Genomic DNA, 22469 nt, shown 5'->3' on the forward strand with positions numbered 1-22469 from the left:
CCTACCAAATTCTTAATAACTACCTTAATTCCCGAAAGACCTTCTAAATTTTAAATAACATCCTTGATATCTTAGAAATGTTGTAAGGTCAGAAGATGAATTCAGCACTTATCGTTTATTAGTTCACGCAGTGAATCCACGAGTATCTTATTCTTAAGAAAGGATTTTAATGATAGTAGATTAAATTAAGAAATAAAGTTGAAAATTATAGACCTAAAATAATTGTCAATAATTTATATAAAGCTTTGAGTTTCTTCTATATGATTTTATTTTTTCATTTGTAAAAATGAAATGAAATAAGTGAAAATCAACATTGTTTTTTGAAGGGCAGATCCACCACCTCCAACCTTCTGTGTATAACTCAATATATGTCGGGTGTTTTTGATTCGAATTTGCAAGTAGATGTAATATACACCGATTTCACAAAGGCTTTTGATCGGCTTGATCATTATGTTTTATTGACTAAATAAAATAGTTTCGGATTTTCAAAAGACGTGCTTCACTTCTTTTTATCTCATTTGCGTTTGTGGAATATCATGATCGGCTGTCGAAAGAATTTGTAACTACTTCTGGTGTACCGCAAGGATCGCTAATTGGTCCTCTTTTCTTTAATATATTCATTGATGATATTGTGGTTGGAACTGATGTTAATTGTTTATTATATACTGATGACATAAAGGTCTATACTAGTATAAGTAGCGGAAATAATTGTTTCAATTTACAATGTGCTTGAAATAAAATTGTTAATAACTTACAGCTTAATATTAAAACGTGTTATGTGACCCATGACCTGTCTCAAACAGCAACTGGTTGTATTTGATTACTGTATTGATAATATTATTCTTACCAGACCACATACTATCCGTGATTTAGGTGCAATATTTGATAGTAAACTGTCTTTTTCGTAGCATATTAATATGATTACGAACGAAAGCTTTAAAATGCTTGGTTTTGTACTACGCTGTTCTAAAGATTTTAGTTATTCTTCTAATTTTAAATTATTATATTCAGCTTTCTTAGGTCTAAATTAAATTAGAGTACTCCTGCATTATGTGATCACCCTACTATGGTATTTACATTACTAATATTGAAAGAGTGCAGAGACGTTGCTTAAAGGCTGCAGCTTTTAGAAAGGATGGCAATTATCCACCGATTGGTATCCCTCAATGTGATCTTTTAAATAAATTTTCATCGCAGTTTAGAGGAATGTAGAATAATTGCACAATTGATATTTTTATGTAAATTATTACATAACGCAATTGATTGCTTCTTTACTTTCATTATTAAATTTTCATATACCTAGATTATCATCTCTTTTTTCTTCATTGTTTTATTTACCTGTGTCACGAATTAATATTCTCTCTCTTTTTCAAATGTGTGACAAATATTATCTATTTGAAAATCAGTTTGATATTTTTAATAATTGTAATATAGCCATAATTAAAATAGCTTCATTTGCGAATTAAATTATATTTGTTTTACATTTTATCTACTGTTTTGTCTAATTGATTACGTATGTAATGTTTTGTATTGTTACTGTTTATATATTTAGGGACCTATCTCATATTATGTAGCGTATGAAATAATGTAGTGTATTGTTTAAATAAATTAATAAATAAAATAATTAATTAAAGCGAAAAAAAGACAAACAAAAAGCATAACAACAAGGTCTTTAGTCCCAATACTATATTTCTAACCTAACCTAACCCCAAACTGTGCAGTTTCAGTTATTAACAGATAAATTTTCGGAATAATCCATGATCGGTGAAAACTAATTCGATATTTGCATTCGATGAATCAAAATACATAGGGCAGGATGATATATGCATGTCTCTTCAGTTCGGCGCTTGTCTCATTACTGTGTCACACCACAAATTGTGTGATTGCAGTGGTTTTTACGTTATTTACAAATCACTTTTTTATTTATTATGTTATTTTATATTTTCTATTGGTTAAAAAAGGTTTCTTTTCTTCTATCTGTCTAGCTAAAAACTATTATTACTTTAGAACAAGAAAATTCTAATCTAAAATTTGTTCAAATTCAGTTTATTCAGGACCAATATTTTATAACTGTCAATTCTAAATCAAAAGTTTCTGCATGGATATTATTCGAAATCTAAACATGCTATTATTTAGCATCCAAAAGATTCTTGTCTGCTAATAATTAAAATAAAGTTTAAACCTTGAATATACGTTTGACGGCAAAATTTGTCAAATTCAAAACGGCGGCCGTGTAAGGGGAGTGAAAAATTGATTTTTATTTTCTAAATATCAGATCATCGAGTGAGATTCGCCCAGAAATAGTCAGAACCGGTACTCCGCAGTTATAAACTGAATCTTGCTGAGTTAAATTTGGTTGGTTTTGTTTCAATAGTTAGAGATATCGTATTATGTTTATTCTATTAGTACTTCTACTTTTTGTATTTATAGCCAACAAGGATACAAGTTCATATACCTCTAGCTATGGGAACAGACAAAAACAAACAAATTTAAACTTTCAAAAATAATTTAAAACGAATTATCAATTCAGGAGACGAAAATAGATTGATTTTCGAAACGTCAAGAAATTATTGTAGTGCGTCTTATATGTTTTCTTTAATTTAAGGTTTTAGCAAAACTATTTTACTTGACACCTTGACTGATCCTTTTGTCGCAAGGGTTTATTTTATTCATTTTTTATTTTTCTCACAGGTGAAATACTCAATAAATACTGAAAAATAGAACTAACCTAATAGCCTCAATCAAATAATATGCTTATATATTATTGAATTACGGTTTTTCTAAAATATTAGTACCCTCTGTCTTGAACAGAATTCTAGATATTATGTTTTTGATACGATAGTATTTTTAATTCAATTAGTCATTATATAACAATGCCGTAATATTATTCAATTCAATATTTTTAGTAGTATATGCACGGCTTATTTAAAAGAAGGTCATTACATTACAGAATTTATGTCTGACTCTAATGATCAAGGTTTGCAGACGAAATTTGTTTGTGCAGATTTCACATATTATCAAACATTTCATCATCTTTCAGTCATAATTCGATATTTAAACTACCTCGAGGTATTTATTGAATGGGTATCGCTCAGGATCATAATAGGACATATTTTTCCTAAAAAGCTAATATATAACAGAAGTTTATAACCTATTTTCAACACATAAAGCGTATAATCTTTGAAATGTCTAGGTATGAAAAAAGATTATAACTAATAAATTAAGCAACGTAACTTTAGCAATTAGTAACATGAACAAAACATAAGTATTGTTTTCTAAATACTTATTTATTTCAAAATTCATTAAAATCGTACAATCAATCAAATAAATTTATATACCTACAGGGTATTTCTTAAACCCATGTCATAAGAGTAGAAGATTATTGAACAATTTCTAACCAAGAAGCATAAAACCACTTCTACCTATCTATTAAAATTTAATAAAAATCACTAACCTAATAATCAGCTAATAGTTTACTTAAGGCAGAAATTCATTAAATTGGGTTACGAATATGTCAGCCAGTAACGAAGTGGCACTTTAAATTTAAAATCCCAGAATTTCTACTACATCACTGAGTGTTTTAGAGATTGCTTCTTGAATCAGAAACCAGCCTTAATTAATCAAGTACTTAAATGATGTATATAGGGGACCTTAAAATAGTTGTAGTACTTCTTAATTTTTTTTTTCCTATCAGGCTTCGTTGTGGAGTTATTCGCCTTCAAAGAAAGAAGTTTGAAAAACAAATTCAATTATAACTTCTAAGTCGTTACCATGACAACAATGAAATTTGGGCTATTAAAGTAACTCATTTCCACGTTTAAACTGATATAGTAGAACCGTTTTAAGATTGCCATTACGTCACGTGTGTGTCCTAATATCAAAGACAGTCGTTGCGGACGTGTATTCATTATTATTAAACGCGCTAAAAAGAGATACAATGATGGTATAAATGTCTACATGTCTCAATCTATCACAGACAACCGTTCCAATATTTTATGTGTATTAGAGTGAAAGTAAATGGAGGACGTTTGTTGGGTATTAATTTTAGACTATAGTTTGACTAGCGCATTTAAAAACAGAATTGACAATCAGATTAAAAATTTGACAGTTGTTTTGATCGCGTCTCCGTACTAACTGTTATATATATTTTCTGAGCGTTGAAATATCAATTTTTTGGCATATTTTCATATCCAGGAACACCAGTATTAAAATTTGCCAGAAATCCTTATTTGGGAATTGTCAAGATGACATTTCAATTATATGAAAACAGTGATTAATTTAACTAGGATTTTTCGTCTTAGTTCATACGAATATTGCTTGTGACGCAATGGAAAAGATACAGCGGATTTAGTTTATTCAGTATGCCTGAATTATACAGGAGCAGACAAAATGATCCATTTAAATTTGTACATCTTTGGCAGTGTTGCCAAATTTGACTTTTTTTCTTTCATAATTCGCTTCCTCTCTCACTTTGTTAAAAAAAAAGACATACCGTTCATCAGTCGATATCTTTTACAGTTTTTGAGAAAATTTAATTTTATTAACAACATCCTAACATTTTTGTATAGAATTAAAAGAAAAAAGAGAACTGTTACGTAAGATGTTCAATATGTGTACCTTGAACTTCAATGCATTTTCTGAAATTGCTCAAACACCTCTGCTTTACTCAAAATGACATGTGGTGATCATTTCTAATGATGTCGTATGTAATTATAGAATTTAATAATTCTTCTTTAATAATTTATAGGAGTTTGATAAACAAGACTTTTAAGATGGCCCCAAAGACAAAAAACGGGAAAATTAAGATCGGGACACCGAGGCAGCCACGGACAAGGACTGCCTCTACCGATCCATCGATCAGGAAATGTGGTATTTAAATAAGCCCTTACTGACCTGCTAAAATAGGGTGGTGCATCATCGGGCATAAGCCACATGTTATTTCAAATATTTAAAGGGACGTCTTCCAATAACGGATTAAAGTGTTCTTGCAGTAAATGTAGGTATGTATCCCCATTTAAAGCGTCATCAATGAAATGTGGTCCCACTAAGTAGTTTCCAATTATTCCCATCCATGTATTAATGATTTTTTTGTTAGTGTTTTGTCTGAATAATAGTATGAGGGTTTTCGTCACTTCAAATATGCAAATTCTATTCTATTTGGAAAGAAGTTGGCATAAATCCGAACAACTTCAGAAGCATTACATTCTGCAGGTTCGAACATTAGATGAACATCTGCAAATTCTTCATAGCTAAAATCCTCCATGATATTGAATCAACAAGTGGCGTCAAAATGATTTACGACAAATACCTAACTGCTAACTATACATACTTGTTGATAATCACCTCAATTTCCAAGATTTTTGCAAAAATGTTAATATCGCATTTTTGATAGAATACATGTAAGTTGTTAATAAAATTCAATTTTCTCAAAAACGGTACAAGATATCGATTGATATATACCTTTCTTTTAGCAAATTGAGAGAGGAATCTAACTATGAAAGAAAAATGCTAAATATGGCAACGCTATCAAAGATAGGTACCTAAATTTAAATGGATAATTTTGTCTGCTCCTTTATAATCCTGGCATATTGATTATGAATTTAAACTTGAAAATTAACATTACCATGAGTTACTTTAATTGCCCAAATTTCATTGATGTCATGGTAATGACTTAGAAGTTATAATTGGAGTTTGTTTGCAAACTTCTTTCTTTGAAGGTGAATAACTCCACAACGAAGCCCGATAGAAAAAAATGTTTATGAAGTACTACAACTATTTTGAGCTCCCCCAACCCCTTCATTTTTGACATGACCTTTCTGGACACCCAGTATACATATATACAAATTCCAGTTATAACTTCTAAGGCGTTACCATGACAACAATGAAATTTGGACAATTATAGTAACTCATGGTAATGTTCATTTTCAACTTTAAACTGGTATTCAATATGCCTGGATTATACAAGAGCAGACGAAATTATCCGTTTAAATTTATATCTACGTCTTTGACAATTACCGTTCTTGAGAAAATCGAATTTTATTAACAACATTCATTTACTGTAACAAAAATGAAATGTGATTAACATTTTTATAAAAATCTTGATTTCTATAGAAATTATTAAAAGAAAACGAGAACTGTTAAGTAAGATGTTCAATATGTGCACCTTGAACTTTAATGCATTTTCTGAAATTGCTCAAACACCTCTGCTGTATTCGAAATAGTATGTGGTAGGTAATCATTGCTAATGATATCGGTGTGTGTAACTATGCGATTTAATAATTCTTCCCTATTTACAGGAAATTGATAAGCAAGACTTTTAAGATGGCCCTAAAGAAAAAAATCGAGAGGATTAAAATCGGGAGACCGAGGTGGCCACAGAAAAGGACTACCTCGACCGATCACTCGACCGGGAAATGTGGTATTTAAATAAGCCCTTGCTGCCCTGCTAAAATGGGATAGTGCAGCATCGTGGATAAGCCACATGTTATTTTCAATATTTAAAAAGACCGTCTAAAAAGGACGTTTTTCAGTAAAGGGTTAAGGTGTTCTTGCAGTAAATGTAGGTATTTATCCCCATTTAAAGTGCCATCAATGATATGTGGTCCCACTAATGCTTTTGGATTATTCCCACCCATACAATAATGATAAATTTTTGTTGGTAATTTGTCTGAATAATAGCATGGGAGTTTTCGTAACTTCAAATATGCAAATTGTGGGAATTAATTATCCCTTCCCGAAAAAATCCGGCTTCATCACTCCGAAGAACTTTGTTTATAAAGTCATAGTTAATTCTTTGATTTTTCAGAAAAGCTGTAGAATATTGTACACGTGCAGGATAGTCAGCTCCAGACATAGCGTGAACCGTCTGAACGTGGTGGGGATGTAGCAACTGTTCTTTAAGTACGCATGTACTACCGTTTTGGTAATATCAACAGTCAACGTCTAGGTAAGTTGATGATAACTTCTGAACACTAGTATGTGGATTTTCTTCCAAGCAATGTATTATCAGTTCTTCAGTTTGACCAATTCTTGCGCGCCTTGGTCGCACGACTCCACTACGTTTCTGTTTGACAGATCTTAAGCAAAAAATCATTGAGCTTATAACATTAACTTACTTTTGTTTGGTTGGCGTAAATCCGAACAGCTTCAGAAGCATTACATTCCGCAAGTCCGTACGTTAGGTGAACATCTGCAAATTCTTCATAGCTAAAATCCTCCATGATATTGAATCAATAAATGGTATAAAAATGATTTATGACAAATATCTAACTGGTAGTTATACTTACTTGTTTCCATAGAAACCAAGATTTTTATAGAAATGTTAATATCGCATTTCAGTTACAATAAATGTATATTAATAAAATATACATATAGCATATTTAAAAACGGTATCGACTGATATACAGCATACCTTTTTTTAGCAAAAGAAAAATTTCAAATTTGGCATCGCTGTCAAAGATGTATAAATTTAAATGCATAATTTTGTCTGCTCCTGTATAATAAAGGCATACTGAATATCAGTTCAAACTTGGAAATTATCCAAATTTCATTGTTGTCATGGTAACGACTTAGAAGTTACAATTGGAATTTGTTTTTCAACTTCTTTCTTTGAAGGCGAATAACTCCACAACGAAGCCGGATAGGAAATTTTTTTATGAAGTACTACAACTATTTTGACCTCTCCTGTAGACCCCTTCATGTTTGACATGACCTTTCCGGACACCTTGTACATTTTCGAAATTTGGTGTAGATTAATGAAAGTTGAACTGATGATTTAAGTAATTATTATTAAAGACAAATATTATTAAACTCGTGGCGGAGGTACCAGGAGGCAGTGCCCCTAAAAAACACCCTCTCTGCGGGTATAGTAGTGTGGAAGAACGTTGGTTTGGGTCAATGTGAAAGATGGATACCGGTCGGCGTTTGACCACTCCCATAATTAATGAGATTTTCCAGGTTTCCTTCATTCTTACACTAAATAGTAGTAATATGCCAATCCTCCTTCCACACAACCTCTGACTTCTAGTCTACTCCTTGCAATTAGAATGAGGGGTGGAGATATTATGAAAAAAAAACCTGAGACACGTGGATTTTCTTTTCATGAGGGACACGTGACGGCGTAAATTTTGGTATCTTGGAAGTTACCCCTTAGACAGGGGCGTAAAATACCCTTAAACTTTAAATGGCACCCTCTGTTAAGTGACACCTCATTTTAAAGCCTTTTCAATTCTGCTCACGACGACGTACGACTTTTTAAATTTTGGTTTGGATATGACAATAAAATCATCAGTTAAAGAATAAGACAAAATATCAATGAATGAAATAATGTTATTTTATTAAATGTTCAAATTGATTTTCCTCCGCTTCCATTAAATAATAAAATCTTTGCTCCACTTCCGAACGAACATTTGGAAGCATTTCGGGAGTTATCTGACGACATTCTTGAACAATTCGCTGACGAAGCTCCTCAAGTGGGTTCGTCGTGTAGCATAAATTTTCGACTTTAAGTGTCCCCATAGAATAAAATCTAAGGGCGTTGGATCTGGTGATAAGGGAAGCCGCTCAATTGAACCCCTCCGTACTATCCAGAGATGTGGAAAGTTTCCGATTAAGAAAATCACGCACAGTTACGGCATAATGTGGTAGTACACCATCCTACTGAAAACACACATCCTCTTCTGGCAAAGCGTTGTCATTTTCCAATACTGCCACAGTCATCGGGTAGATATTCGTTTCCAGTAGATTCAGACATGTTTCCATCCAGATTTCCCGGTAGGAAGAAAGGCCCTATGAGGTGGTCTCCCAGTATGCCCGCCCAAACATTCAATTTCCTCGGATGCTGTGTATAAATTTCATGAATATTGCGTGGATTTTCACCACTCCAGTAGCGCAATTATGGCAGTTGACTCGACCATCCAGTTGGAACGTACATTCATCGGAAAAATAGATTGAGTACAAAAAATTTGAATTCCTTCGTCTTCATTAATTTCTTGTACCAAAATAATTTTGTATGGGTGATACTTATGAATTTTTGAGATTCGGCGGCAACTAGGTAAAGAAATTCCTGTAGTACTTGCAAGTTTCCTGAGATTCAAATTTAGTTCTTTTGCTATGTACCCAGGACAGCTACCTGATTACCCTCACTACATACGACCTGTTCACGTTGATGCTTTCTGTTTGCAACCGAAAATTTGTGCACTAAATCCAGGACGTACCGATTGGAAGTGTTTTTGTTAAAATGACGAACATAAAAATCTGTACTACCTACCGTGCACAGTCATTTCTTGTAGAACAAATCAAGTATTTGCACTTGTTCAGCAATAAACAATACAAAACAATATAAACCACTTTCACGAATTGGAATTCAATTGACTTTGTGATGATTTTACGGGATATTGTCTCGATAAGATAGGACGAAACAATATTGTCTCGTTTAAAGTAAAACAGGTAAAAAAGTTGAAGTGATATAATATGGAGTTTTTGTATTGATAGATAAACGAAAAATCAAAACAAATTATTTTATCGAGAAATTGTTGAAGAATATCGTCAGAAATGCTTCAAAATGTTCATTCGGAGGTAGAGCAAAGATTTTGTTATTATATGGAAGCGGAGGTAACCCAATTTGAACGCTTATTAAAATAACATTCTGTCATTCGTTAATATTTTCGTTATATATTCTTTAAGTGATGATTTTATTGTCATATCCAAACCAAAATTTAAAAAGTCGTATGTCGTCGTGAGCAGAATTGAAAAAGCTTTAAAATGAAGTGTCACTTAACATAGGGTGCCATTTAAAGCTTAAGGGTATTTTAGACACCAAAACTTACGACATCATGTGCCACCCTTGAAAAAAAAAATCGACGCGTCTAGGGTTTTTTTGGTTTTTATTTTAATTCTGATATTTTCCAAGTGAGAAGTTTTAGTACCTTGTATATTTTCATGTATTTAATTTATTCCAGGTAACAAAAAAATGAATAAACTACTCTCGATTTCTTTTATCGATCACTATGTATAGTATTGCTTCTAATATAAAAAAAATATTTATTCAATTTTCCTTCATACAGTTTGTATTTAAACTATAATATTAGGTAAACATTTCTTAAAGGAATGTGAAGATTATTCAGCTATTAGAAGTCCTAAAAAATGATTTCATTTCTAAATATTACTAGTTATGATACAAAACTATTGTATCTATAGTCGTTGTAATATTTCGTTCGGCGATTTTTTGTGTGGCGAAATGTCGAATCAGGGAGTTCGTGTGATATTTTGTGTTAAAAACGGAATTAAGTGCAGCGAAGCGTTCAAAATGTTAAAGAAGACGTTTGGCGACGATACTGTGGTCACAGCCAAGAGTTTATCGATGGTACAAATGTTTTCAGGAAGGCCAAGAAGATATCGAAGATGAGACTAGATCTGATCAAATGTAAAGGTCCTTCTAACCGTTTTCTTCGACTATAATGGAATAGTTCATTACGAATTTTTATTGCTTAGTCAATTGCCTACAAGTTTTGCGCAATTTGTGTAAAGCAATCAGGAGAAAACGACAAGAACACGAGAGACGTAGATTTTGGACTACGACAACACACCTGTGCATACCGCTTTGCTTATCCAACAGTTCTTGGCGAAACACAGCACCGTTGGCGGCTCAGATGGATTGATCCCTCTAATGGGAGGATGTACAAGGGGCCCATTGGGGCCTAAGTGCTGTAGCTTTGCTACCCTCCCCACAATTCCAGACTCCAGAACACAGCACCGTTGTGATGCCGCAACCAACCTATTCCCCAGATATGAGTCCTACAACTTTTTCCTATTTCAAACTCAAAAGGATACTCAAAGGACAACGTTTTTCAACATTAGATGAGATACAGGCAAAATTGCAAACCGTGCTCAAGACGATACCTAAAGAGGCCGTTCCACCAGTATTTCTTAAACTGGAAACTAAGTTGGCATAAGGGCTATTTTGAAGCAGGTGGGATAAAAATTGAAGATTAAAATAACAATTCCCTATACTTTTTTATTAAACCTCGTATAATTACATGAAATACTCATATTTGTAAACCTTAGCTCTATAACCGCTATGTTTTATTGTCAATAAAATAAAATAAAATAAACAACAGAAAAAAATTTAATTATTAATATAAAATTCCTCTTACTGGAGAATATAAATAATTCAAGATATCCTTTATTTTACAAGCATATCTGGCAACAGTATATTGAACTTATCATGCAAGGCATGCACAATTACATAACGTTTCTAATATTGGAACTTAATATCGAATTTATTCGAAAAATAAATAAACTGATCATGATATCACCATAGTGTTAATGTGTATTCTTCCTTCTACAGGGTGACCACATCTTTAAGCATAAACTAGAATCTAAAAAAATACATCTAAGAACTAAACGAAATAATATGTATAATTGTAGGTACAAATAAAGATGTTTTAAATAAACATTATATTTAGGAATATCTTATTAGACATTAAAAAGCAATTAGATTATATTACTCTAAAGTGCTACTAGCAATAGGTCTACCATTGAATCAAAAAGACTCTACACACTCCTGAAATAATTTACTTATTTTTTTTAGTAAAAAATAATTAAGCTACCAAAAAATACAATTTTATCCTATAAGAAATATGAATGAATAAAATCATTCGACTATTTTTAAAATAAATTATTTTGCATAATATTACTTCACAGCTGGTATAATTTCCAAACTTTTGAAATTAAACGCTGATAAATAGTTCAGCTTTTACACCTAAAGGATGGAACTTACAAAGATTAATATTTATATATTTTCCGTACATTAATAGTTTATATATGCAACGAAACTTTTTTCAATAGCCAAAAATTTTATTTGTGACAATTCCATGGCAGAAAAAAGTATTTTACAACATACAATATTTGTTCTGTGGTATTTCGGAAGACTGGTCAATTTTAAACCATTCATATTAAATTTCTGTACACAATGTGTATAAAATATTTTATGCAATAGTTCAAGAAAGACTTACGTATTGTGCGACGTGCGAAAAGTCAGCGTCACAAAAGCGTATTCATCGAATATCGATCAACACATGACCGTTGCAATACCTCATAATACTCGATGTTGCTGATTCATAGATATTCTTACTCCGTAATCAGTGAATATGTTAAAAATATATAATTTATCATTTTTAATACTCATAGGAGCGCTATTTCCTTCAAATAACATATAAAAATATCTTAAAAGATCACTTGGATGTCACTCACTGTTTTCTGTGTCTTACACATCAATGATACATAAATTTCAGAACCTCATAAAACTTTTATCCCATCAGAGTTTATTAATCTTCTAGTAATAATACATTTTTAATCTTCTAGTAATAATATTTTTTTTGTATTTTACTTATTTTAAGTTAGTCACCCTGTATGATTCAATTCTATAACTGTTACTATAAATAATCAGGTACAAAAAATAATAGTCAAGTAATAAAATTAGTGTGCACACATCATGAAAGCAGTAAGTTTATTTACAATATTACACTTAGGTATTTGATTAATGAACGTAGATACATTTTTAATCTTTTTCTTTAATATTGAATTAACAGCTTACTGAATCTTGCATAAAAAGTTAAAATAAAGCTAAACATTTGAAACATAAAAAGGGTTTGAATAAATGTCATTTAAACTTCTTGATGTAAAGGTAGTTTAACAGTATTGAAAAAAATTATCACTTTTTTATTTTAACATGTCAATATTAATGTTCCTTTTCCAAGGTCTTGGTATACTTATCGAAAACATTTTAATTTATTACATCAATAACGAATACTTAATTGAAAATAAATTCCTCACCATTATTTTTAAATTAAATAAAATTGTTAATCTTAGTGCATTTAAATAAAAAAAAATGTTTTGCTTTTAGTATTCCAGTTACAATGTAAAAAATACGCTGAGACTAAAGTAAAACTCTAACCTATTACATTTTAAGTTAATAACTTTATAAATAAAACTTATTTATTTGTTAAAACGCTATTTTAAAACTAACTAAAAAAATATTTTTAGATTGCAAATATTAATGGAATATGTTTCAGTTTGAATACAATAAAGGGGAATAATAAAGAGGAAAAGAAATTAGTCTTTTTGTAAATAAATTGTAGATATTATATTAGTTCCCAGTTTGATAAAGGAATAAAATACCATAGGTTCAGTCTTGAAAGAATGAAATCAGAAAGTGATGTTAGCGAAAAACGATTTTATCAATACATAGCAAATTGACACAACAGTTATATGTCACCATTTCAGTGTAGAGAAACTACTATTCATCGATTGCTCTAAAATAAGAAAATAAGTGGGTTGAAATAATTAACTGATTGGTGTATAAAGTATATATGTATATGTCTTTAGTCCATAAATAAATATCAACAAAGTGATTGAAGATTAGTTCAAAATAGTTTATTTTGTTTAATTTTTATTTTGTCACTTTCTGGAAAAATTGAAATTCAATTTTGTTAAATAACATTTCTCATATCACTAAAAATAGGACAATTTACTCTTACATAATTTTTTTTTCAGAATGCCTTTTTCCGTAAAATATGTAATCAGAACCGTTTATTATTAAAAATTAAACCAGAATGACAAATACATATTTAGGTGTAATTCTTCGAAGTAAGGTATTTTGTTTGATATTAACATTTTTTAAGGTTGACATTTTCCTTATTGAGAAAAAGAATTGTATATTAGCAAGAAAAGTATTCACTTTTAATTCTAGGAGCTAAATTGACACTTTTAATCCTTAGATTAAATGTGTTAATCAAGTTTTAATTTATAAAAGTTTATTCAACAATATTTACAATAATTGTTGTTTATCCATATTGATATTATATACACAGAAATGACAACGGTTCTTGGTTTATCATTACTACTACCAACTTTCAATATTCTTTTCGCAATATTTTCTATATTCAAAAGTGAGTCTTATAGCAAACGTTCGTCGTAATGCATGTCCAGTCACTGTACTCCCAGTGACACGCATTGTGAATACGTACACTGATTTTATGAATACCAAAGACCATTCGATGACAGTTTTCACGTACATATCTGAGAAATAACCCGGGTGGACGTAAAGAAACATATTTTCGATAAAAACTTAAATAATTGTCTCCCAAAATAGTAAAGGAACGTGGTCTCTTGGTTTTGGCATTGGGAATTTTTATAAGCGGATTTCACATCTTCAACATTATCAATTGTTAAATTAACTAATTCATCAAAACAGCATGCTCCTGCAACCCCCAATATTAGAACGACCTATTAAGAAGCTTTTTAAAAATGTTGTTCTTTTATTTTTAAAGCGTTTACCTTCATCATCAAATATAAATTATCAGGTGCACTATTCAAAAAGCAATCAACTTGCTCCTTTGTAAATACTCGCGATTTTTTCGATACATATCCCTCATTTTGCCTCCTGAGAAAAGCACGTAACTTTGAATATTTGCTTATATCAATCCCCTTCTTTTGTTGACCCCAACATTGAATATTGTGTGTAAGTTTGAAAAATACACCGTCAATACATCTTCTGAATATAACTTAATGTTTTTTCTTTGCACCAATCCATAAAACGTTGGTAAACACATTCATAAATTTCTCGAGGTTTCTTTGACAGAAGATTCTAATAAACCTATTTCGCACACTCCAGTATCTCCTCAGGTACATCTAAATCTTCATTAGATTCAATTTGTACAGTTTCCAGCAAATTGAACCACAAACAATTACAAATGAACTCAGTTAGCAATATGGCGACTAATATTTGACAAATTATCCATGACTACATCGATGTATCCTACTTACCTACTTTCCTTTATTATACTTTGGTTTGAATAATTTCAAATCACAAATTAATAATTAAATGGGGGATTTCGGTTGGAGAATAAATAGCATGTTTTATTCGGATTAAAAGTGTCGTTTTTGTCTTGTAATTTTGCATCCGATCAGCTACACTACGCTTCACAAAATTTGCTCGCCAAAAAAGCAGCACATTTTAATCCTAGTATAACAATATCTTATATATAAAAATTCACCTAAACAAAAAAGAATTAACGTTAACTGTTAATTACGTTGCGATCAAATAGTTTTAGACAATACCTAATAATATTATTGTTAGCGCACATTTTTACTTTATTTTAAATGTGTTAAGCTAATCCAAATAAATTGAGAATATTTTTTTGAATATATTTGAATAGCTTAGCAAAAATCAAAAAATTACAAATTTTGTAAATATATATTAATAACGTTGTGTCTGTTTTAGTTCTGAATGTACCCATTTCCTAAATGATTCTGAACTAAAATCTCTCACCGTGGTTACCAACTTGGTAATTAGAATCGGTCTTACTATAAGATACTGACATAAAAATGCTACCCTAAAACAAAATGTTATCTGTTGTGCATTTTTAATTATTTGAAAATTATGAAATTTGACTATCTAGTCATGAGAATGATTAATGAGCACGAGATCGCACTCGTTAAGTAGAATTTTATTTCTTAATTCAATAAAAGAATTGTCACCATAACTTCTTCAATATAAATATAAGTATGGTAATTATTTTTTATATTATTACAGGTAATATTACTCGCCATTATAGCAGGAGCATTATCTGCTAATGTTACGGATACCGAACCCATACCTATCATCAGTCAAGACGTTGAAATAGGTTTAGATGGCTCCTATAAGTCTTCCTATGAAACCGGAAATGGTATAATAGTTCAGGAACAAGGAATATTAAAAAATGCTGGTGATAAAGAAATTGAAGCTGAAGAAGTTCAGGGATCTTTTCAGTACACTGCTCCTGATGGTACACCAATTCAGCTTTCTTACATTGCCAACGAAAACGGATTCCAACCTCAAGGTGCCCATCTTCCTGTTCCTCCAGAAGTACCAGAAGCAATACAACGCGCTTTGGAATATATTGCTTCGGAACCAGCAACAGAAGAGCCTGTGCACTGACATCATCAATCATTCTCTAAAATAAGAAGAGTATTTGATGTTATATTGCAAATATCCGCAAACAGTGTTCAAATATATCGATTTTAGTTCAACTGATTATTATAATGACATGTTTGTAAAAAATAACATAATTTATAAACCGATTGTACCTATTCTTGATTCAAACAAATAAACACAACTATTTTTCAGTATCTGTTGTATACATATACAGCACTATCCAAAAAGTTTGCAGCATATGGGAAAAAACTTTTTGTATAAATTTAATAAATTCCTTCGATTGTCGTTGTCTCTGAATGTCGTCTATTCAAAATAGGGCCCATTGAACATCCTAAAACGTTTGTTATATACGAGGCTCAGATGGAAACCGCAAATCGGCCCAAGGGTAAAGCACCCTTATTTCGAACCCTAGGGAAAAATGTTTGAATGGAAAGTTATTTCTCTCTAAAAGATTAGCCCGAATATAAAGTTTCAGTTCATTATGTTGAAAAAGCGATTCCTTTCAATTTTGCAACTTTCCCTCGAGCGAACACATCCATCACTAAAGTGACATTTTTTTAGTACGCTACATGAAAAACATTATTATAATTCCTGAAAACAAGTTGCGTCAGGAACTAATAAGGTGGTGATAAAAAGTGGTGTAGAAAATAAGAACAAATTTGGTGCACTTTATTTTATGTTCAAGAATAAATTAAATGTTAATGTTAATTTAATGTTATTCAAGAAGTATCGTCTATAATGGTTCACCTAGAAGTAGAGTTCTCAGTAGTCAAAAAGTTAATTGTTAATTATATCAGTTTTCTTTTTGTATTTCTTATTTTTTTGCATTGTTTTGTAAAATAAAAATTGTTTTCCTTACCTACAGCAACCATATTTATTTTAAAAAATTAACCCTTGCGCCAAAAGGATCAGTCAAAGGTTATTTTTATAAAAAATAGTTTTACCTAATCAGGAACCTCACACTGAAAAAAATCAAGAAAGATAGATTTTCGAAACTTTTTGAAGTGCATGATATATAGTAATGTATTTTTTGTACTTTGTATATGTCTGCTTTCTTCAGGGAGAAATTTTTTATAAAACTAACCCTTGACTGATCGTTTTGTCGATGAGGTTTATTTAATTATTTTTTAAATTCTTTCGCAGGCGATAAAATACCCGAAAAATAAAGAAAAAAAAAAACGCAAACTATAATACAAACAAATAACTTCTGACAATATCTTATATATTTCTATACACTGTGGTCATTTTTAAGCATCTTCTAAAATGAAGTAACACAAAGTTTGTGAAATTATAAAGTTACATATTCTCACACCACTTATTAATACCTGAAAGTATTTATTTGTGACATTTCTTAAAAAGTATTTTTTAGTAACTTACCACACTGCAAACAAAAAATTTAAAAATATATTTACCTACATATCCCCGTGGATGTAATAATCTTTATGTAGTTGAGACTGAGATCTCTAAATGTAAAATTAGTAATAATGAAAATGAAAGGAAAATTTAAAAAGTCAGGAATCAACAATATGGGGAAATTATTATTAAAAGGAATTCCAAAAAGTGTGAATAATATAAAAAGAAAACTAAAGGATTTCGTTATTATATTGTTAAACGAAGATAGCCAAAATAAGTATTAAATATATTTTACTTATCGGTTGCGTTGGAATTAGAAAATATTTGATGTGTTTCGACTGTCAGAAAAAGTTATTTGACTTTTGTGCTATTTGACTTGTTTTTCATAGAATGTACAGTTTAAAAGTGAGAGTTTTTAAAAACTGTGACAAAGTTATCATGTACAAAATTTAATTATTTTCCTTTATTTTTTAAACAATTACAGGTATATAATATAAAGGTGTATAATAGAGGGTGTCCACAAATTTCACCGACAACGTTTGACTGCATATTCACGACGATAAATAAAAACGATCTACGAAAAGTTAAACTTTTTTGTTTATGAGTTATAGGTTTTCAAAGTTGTCAAAAATAAAACTAGTTTAATTAATAACCCTTTTACGGATCGCGTTAAAATTTGCCACATTTATTTGGACTATTATGGCGTATTATTTCTTAAAGCTTTAGTAAAACAGATATACTGGGTGATAGTCTTCTTCGGTTGCTTCTCCTTTTGAGCGTTCAAAACTTTTACAGTGGTCGTATTTTTTTAGAACTGGCAGCAACATTGAAAAGGCCATTTCATTTAAAAAATATTGTCCCTTGAGAAAATCGCCTACAGAAAGCCATTCTTAAGAAAAATGGCATTATTTGCAGGTCTGTACGTTTCGGTTTGCGTAGCAGTATCACGGATTTAAAACTTTTAGTTCAGGAGGCGATGAAAACAAGATGTTGATTGCTATGCTATCAGGTAATGTCATTATTGTCGTGTTTCTTTAGGATTCTCCACACTCCACACATGCAAATAATGAAGTGTCCACAGTGTATCAAAACAATTAAATGTATATAAATCTAATGATCACAAAATTTAAAAAAGCACAATTACAATTACAATTTTGCCACTGGTTGGTGAATGGCTTCTCGGAAGATAATACTTTGCTTCAAAAATAGTTTTGTACCGACAAATTTTGTTTTACAATGAACGAAGTTGTAAATTTTCATAATTTGCATGTGCAGAGTGATGAGAATCCTAAAGAAACACGACCATATTGACATTACCTGATAGTCACAGCAATCAACTTGTTTTCATCGCCTACTGGACTCAAAGTTTTAAATCCGTGACATTACTACGCAAATCGAAACATACAGACCTGCAAATAACGCCATTTTTCTCAATAATGGCTTTCTGCAGGCGATTTTTTCAAGAGACGATATTTTATTTTAAATAAAACGATCTTTTCAATGTTGCTGCCCGTTTAAAAAAAATAACCACTGTAAAAGTTTTAACCTCTAAAAAAGAGAAGTAACCGGAGAAAACTATCACCCAGTATATCGATTTGACTAAACTTTAAGAAATAATACACCATAATAGACAAAATAAATGTGCCAAATTTTAACACGATCGGCAAGAGGGTTATGAAGTTATTAATTAAATTAGTTTTATTTTAGACAACTTTGAAAGCTTGTAACAAAAATCAAAAATTTTTTATTTAACTTTTTTTTCGTAGATCGTTTTTATTTATCGTCCTAAATATACAGTCAAACGTTAAATTTGCCGACACCCTGTATAAAGGTATATTATATTAATTTTCGTTTTTATGCTGCCTTTTGTTTGATTTTTATTCTTTTATTTTTTTTTCTAAATATTTTTGGATCAGTTTCAGAAATTTGAATGAAATTTGTAAAGGTACTTAAAAAATACAAGTTTCAAAATTAAAAATTTGAACGGCTGCATCTACGTGTGAGCTGGCAATTTCTGGACTCTTTGCTTTTTTATTAGTCCAATTATGTAACATATTAAATGCATAATAAAAATTTTCTCTTTATACATCTTTGATTTTACTTTTATTATTTATTAAATAAATTAAATTCAATAAAATCGTAAAAAACAGTGAAAATGGCCAACATTCAGCTTAAGTCCGTAATTCTCCCTCAGTATTATCATATATGGGTATGTTTTTACAAAATTATTTCAGCACCAGCCCGTGTGCGCTCTCTTGATCCTATTTTTTTTACATTAAGATATACAGGGTGATTCAGAACTTATTCGAAAAGAAAAAATTGTACAGGGGAGTCTTACAAATACAATTTTGTAAAAAAAAATCGAAAAGGGCAGTTCGAAAATAATTTAAAAATACACTCCTGCACGGCATTGGAAATTGGTCCACTGTAAAACCTGACCCTGTGCAAGGCAAAGCATGCAGCATGAACGGACAAAGAATTTCTTTCCCAAGGAAAGAAATAAATAAAATTTTATAACACCTATTTTACATAAGCATGCTCAACTGCTTTTGCTGCTATCGTTATTAATCAATAAAATGTATTTGAGATTTTAATTCATAAAGTAATTTGACATGATGTTACAACAACTGTTCAAAATTTAGTCCACCGGCGTTTTTCGGTCCATAAAACGATCTCCATCAACTGCGAGTTGCTATATTACTAAAACTAATGTAAACACTATTCGGAATCATAGCGAATGACGCTAGAGACTACAGTAGTCCAGCGATGTAAAGTTGTAAATATTACAACTACAACTTTCCTTCATCCTTCATCTTCATCTAGTGGTTGGTCCTTTAAAAGTCCCATAGCACTGCGGCCTAATTAGGCCTATTGTGCGTCCCACTACTAGTCCTATTCAGCAAGTAGATTTGTCCTTTTTACAAAGTCCAAAAGCTTCCTTGCTGACACTTCTCTCAGTTCCTTGGGTTCCAAATAGGGTCTCCCAAGGAGCGCCACAACTACAACTACAATAATTTTTTTCTCGGAAACTATAAGGATTTTACAAAAAATTTTTTCGTTATAGACTCTATTTTTCATGACGCATCTATTCCCAAATTTTTTCGGATAAGTTGTGAATATTATTTTAAGTTTTTTTCACAACTCAAATTTTAATCAAATTACTGAACTAATTCCGGAGATTTAAAAAAAAAATAAAAAATTAAATATCTTTAACTTCCTATATCTTCGAAACGAAGTAAAAGGGGATCGGTGGCGAGAGAGAATCTTATTTCTGAATGAGGAATCTCTGCATGAGCGTACATTTTTCTTGAAACACCCAGTACAATACATGATCTTAATACAGGTCCCAGCATCTTAGACGTAGTTGTACACTAACGGCTCTACTAAAATCTAGTCCATTGTATGTGCAGAACACTTGAACTACTTCCCTTGAAATTTTAGTGGTACTTCCTAAAATCTTCCCAAATACCTTTGCATTACTCTAAATTGCTCAGAAATGTTTATATTGTTCTGGATTACCTTACATTACCTTTGCATTTCCTTATGAGTGTACACTAAATTTTCTCAACGGTTTATCCCACGATTTTTAGAAAGCCTTTTGGAAATACCTTTTTTTAAATAAGGCATGAATAATTTCTGAAATAAATGCATCTTTGATCAGCAACTTGAAAACCGTTAGAACAATAAAAATATGAAATAACCACTGGATTCAATAAATAAAAAAAACTACAAGGTAAAGTGTCAACATATCAGGAAGATGTTGAATAGGTTCACAAATGTTTTGGACTTACTAGATTTTATTTATTTATTTATTTACTTCATGCTAATACAAGAAAATTAACAGAATAAATTAAAGAATTTGGCAGGACAAGGAAAGTATTGTGTTAAAGTACAGTGTGTCCTACTGCATTAGCCAGCCACCTGTGTAAAATTGTTATTTATTGACCGATTTGTTTCAATTTTTTGTTTGTTTGATAGATCTCAAAAAAAGGGTAGAATGTATAATTTCGGTATTTTCGTGGTCTAAGTCATGGTCAACTGAGACGCGTTTTAGAGTAAGGAACAACGAGAACTAATATGTGATTTTTTTGACAAAAACCTAACCGGATTCTTCTAAAATCTACTATAGGTACCAATTTTTATTGTGACAGAATACAGGGTGTTGCAGAAAATTTAAGCTTAATTTTTTAAACCAACTGAAGATTTATTTACTAAGCACATGCCTTTTTGAATCACTATTATTCAAATTAGTAATAAAAGACACTTACTATTATAATTTCATACTTACTAATTTATTACAAAGAGGAAACTGAAACAATTATTTAATAACAAAACAATTAAAATAGTGATTTAAATAATAATCTCTTCAATAAGTCCACCATTCAATCTTATGCACTTTTCAACGCGTCAACGACTGTTAATTGTTACTTTTGGTAACTGTTGCCTAGTTATATTACGGTATGTGTATGTAATACGTTCACAATGTTCTTCTCGCGTTTTGGGCCTCGTAACATAAACTTTATTTTTAACAGCTCCCCACAAAAAAAATCGAGAGGTGTAAGATCTGGAGACCGCAGTGGCCAGTGAATTAAAGGGCTGTTATGACTAATTCATTGATTGATCCGATCATTTAGAGGCAAGTCATCAATTTCGTCCATAAATTCATTTTGTAGGAATCTCCAAAAAGCATCTGCATTTAAATTTCCTTCAAAATAGTAAGGCCCAATGATTTTTAGATTTAAAATGCCACAATAAACATTCACTTTAGCGGAATACTGCCTTTTACACTGTATAAATAATACCGTTTGTAGTGAACGTAGCGAAACTTGGATTATTTAAGTACATACCCTGAAGCCATAAGCAAAATCTCATTATTCTTTCTCCGTTTCCAATTTGTAAACTGAAGAAATTTGGGTTTGTATGCCTCCATCCCACTTTTTTAAACATCTCCAAATTCGATTTTTAGGTAGGTATTAAATTAGTGCTGGCATCTCTAGTGCTCGACAGCGGATTTTCATTAAAATAGTTAAGAAGATTGTCTTCCATGGCGTAATCTAGAGGCTGTCCCAATATATGTATATGGAACTACCACAATATCGGTGTCAAAATAAAGCAATTGTAATTAATTTGCCTGTATCCA

General features: G+C 31.0%; 1 protein-coding gene across 1 annotated transcript; it reads left to right on the forward strand.

The window, feature by feature from the left end:
• Positions 1-12407: 12407 nt before the first annotated feature.
• Positions 12408-16170, forward strand: LOC108911185 (endocuticle structural glycoprotein SgAbd-2). The gene is made up of 2 exons (XM_018716053.1): positions 12408-12502; positions 15596-16170. The coding sequence occupies exons 1-2, from the start codon at positions 12494-12496 to the stop codon at positions 15977-15979; spliced, it is 393 nt and encodes a 130-aa protein (XP_018571569.1). The 5' UTR covers positions 12408-12493; the 3' UTR covers positions 15980-16170.
• The last annotated feature ends 6299 nt before the right edge of the window (positions 16171-22469 follow it).

This window comes from Anoplophora glabripennis, unplaced genomic scaffold (genome assembly GCF_000390285.2).
Source record: "Anoplophora glabripennis isolate ALB-LARVAE unplaced genomic scaffold, Agla_2.0 scaffold545, whole genome shotgun sequence".
NCBI classification, from domain to species: Eukaryota; Metazoa; Arthropoda; class Insecta; order Coleoptera; family Cerambycidae; genus Anoplophora; species Anoplophora glabripennis.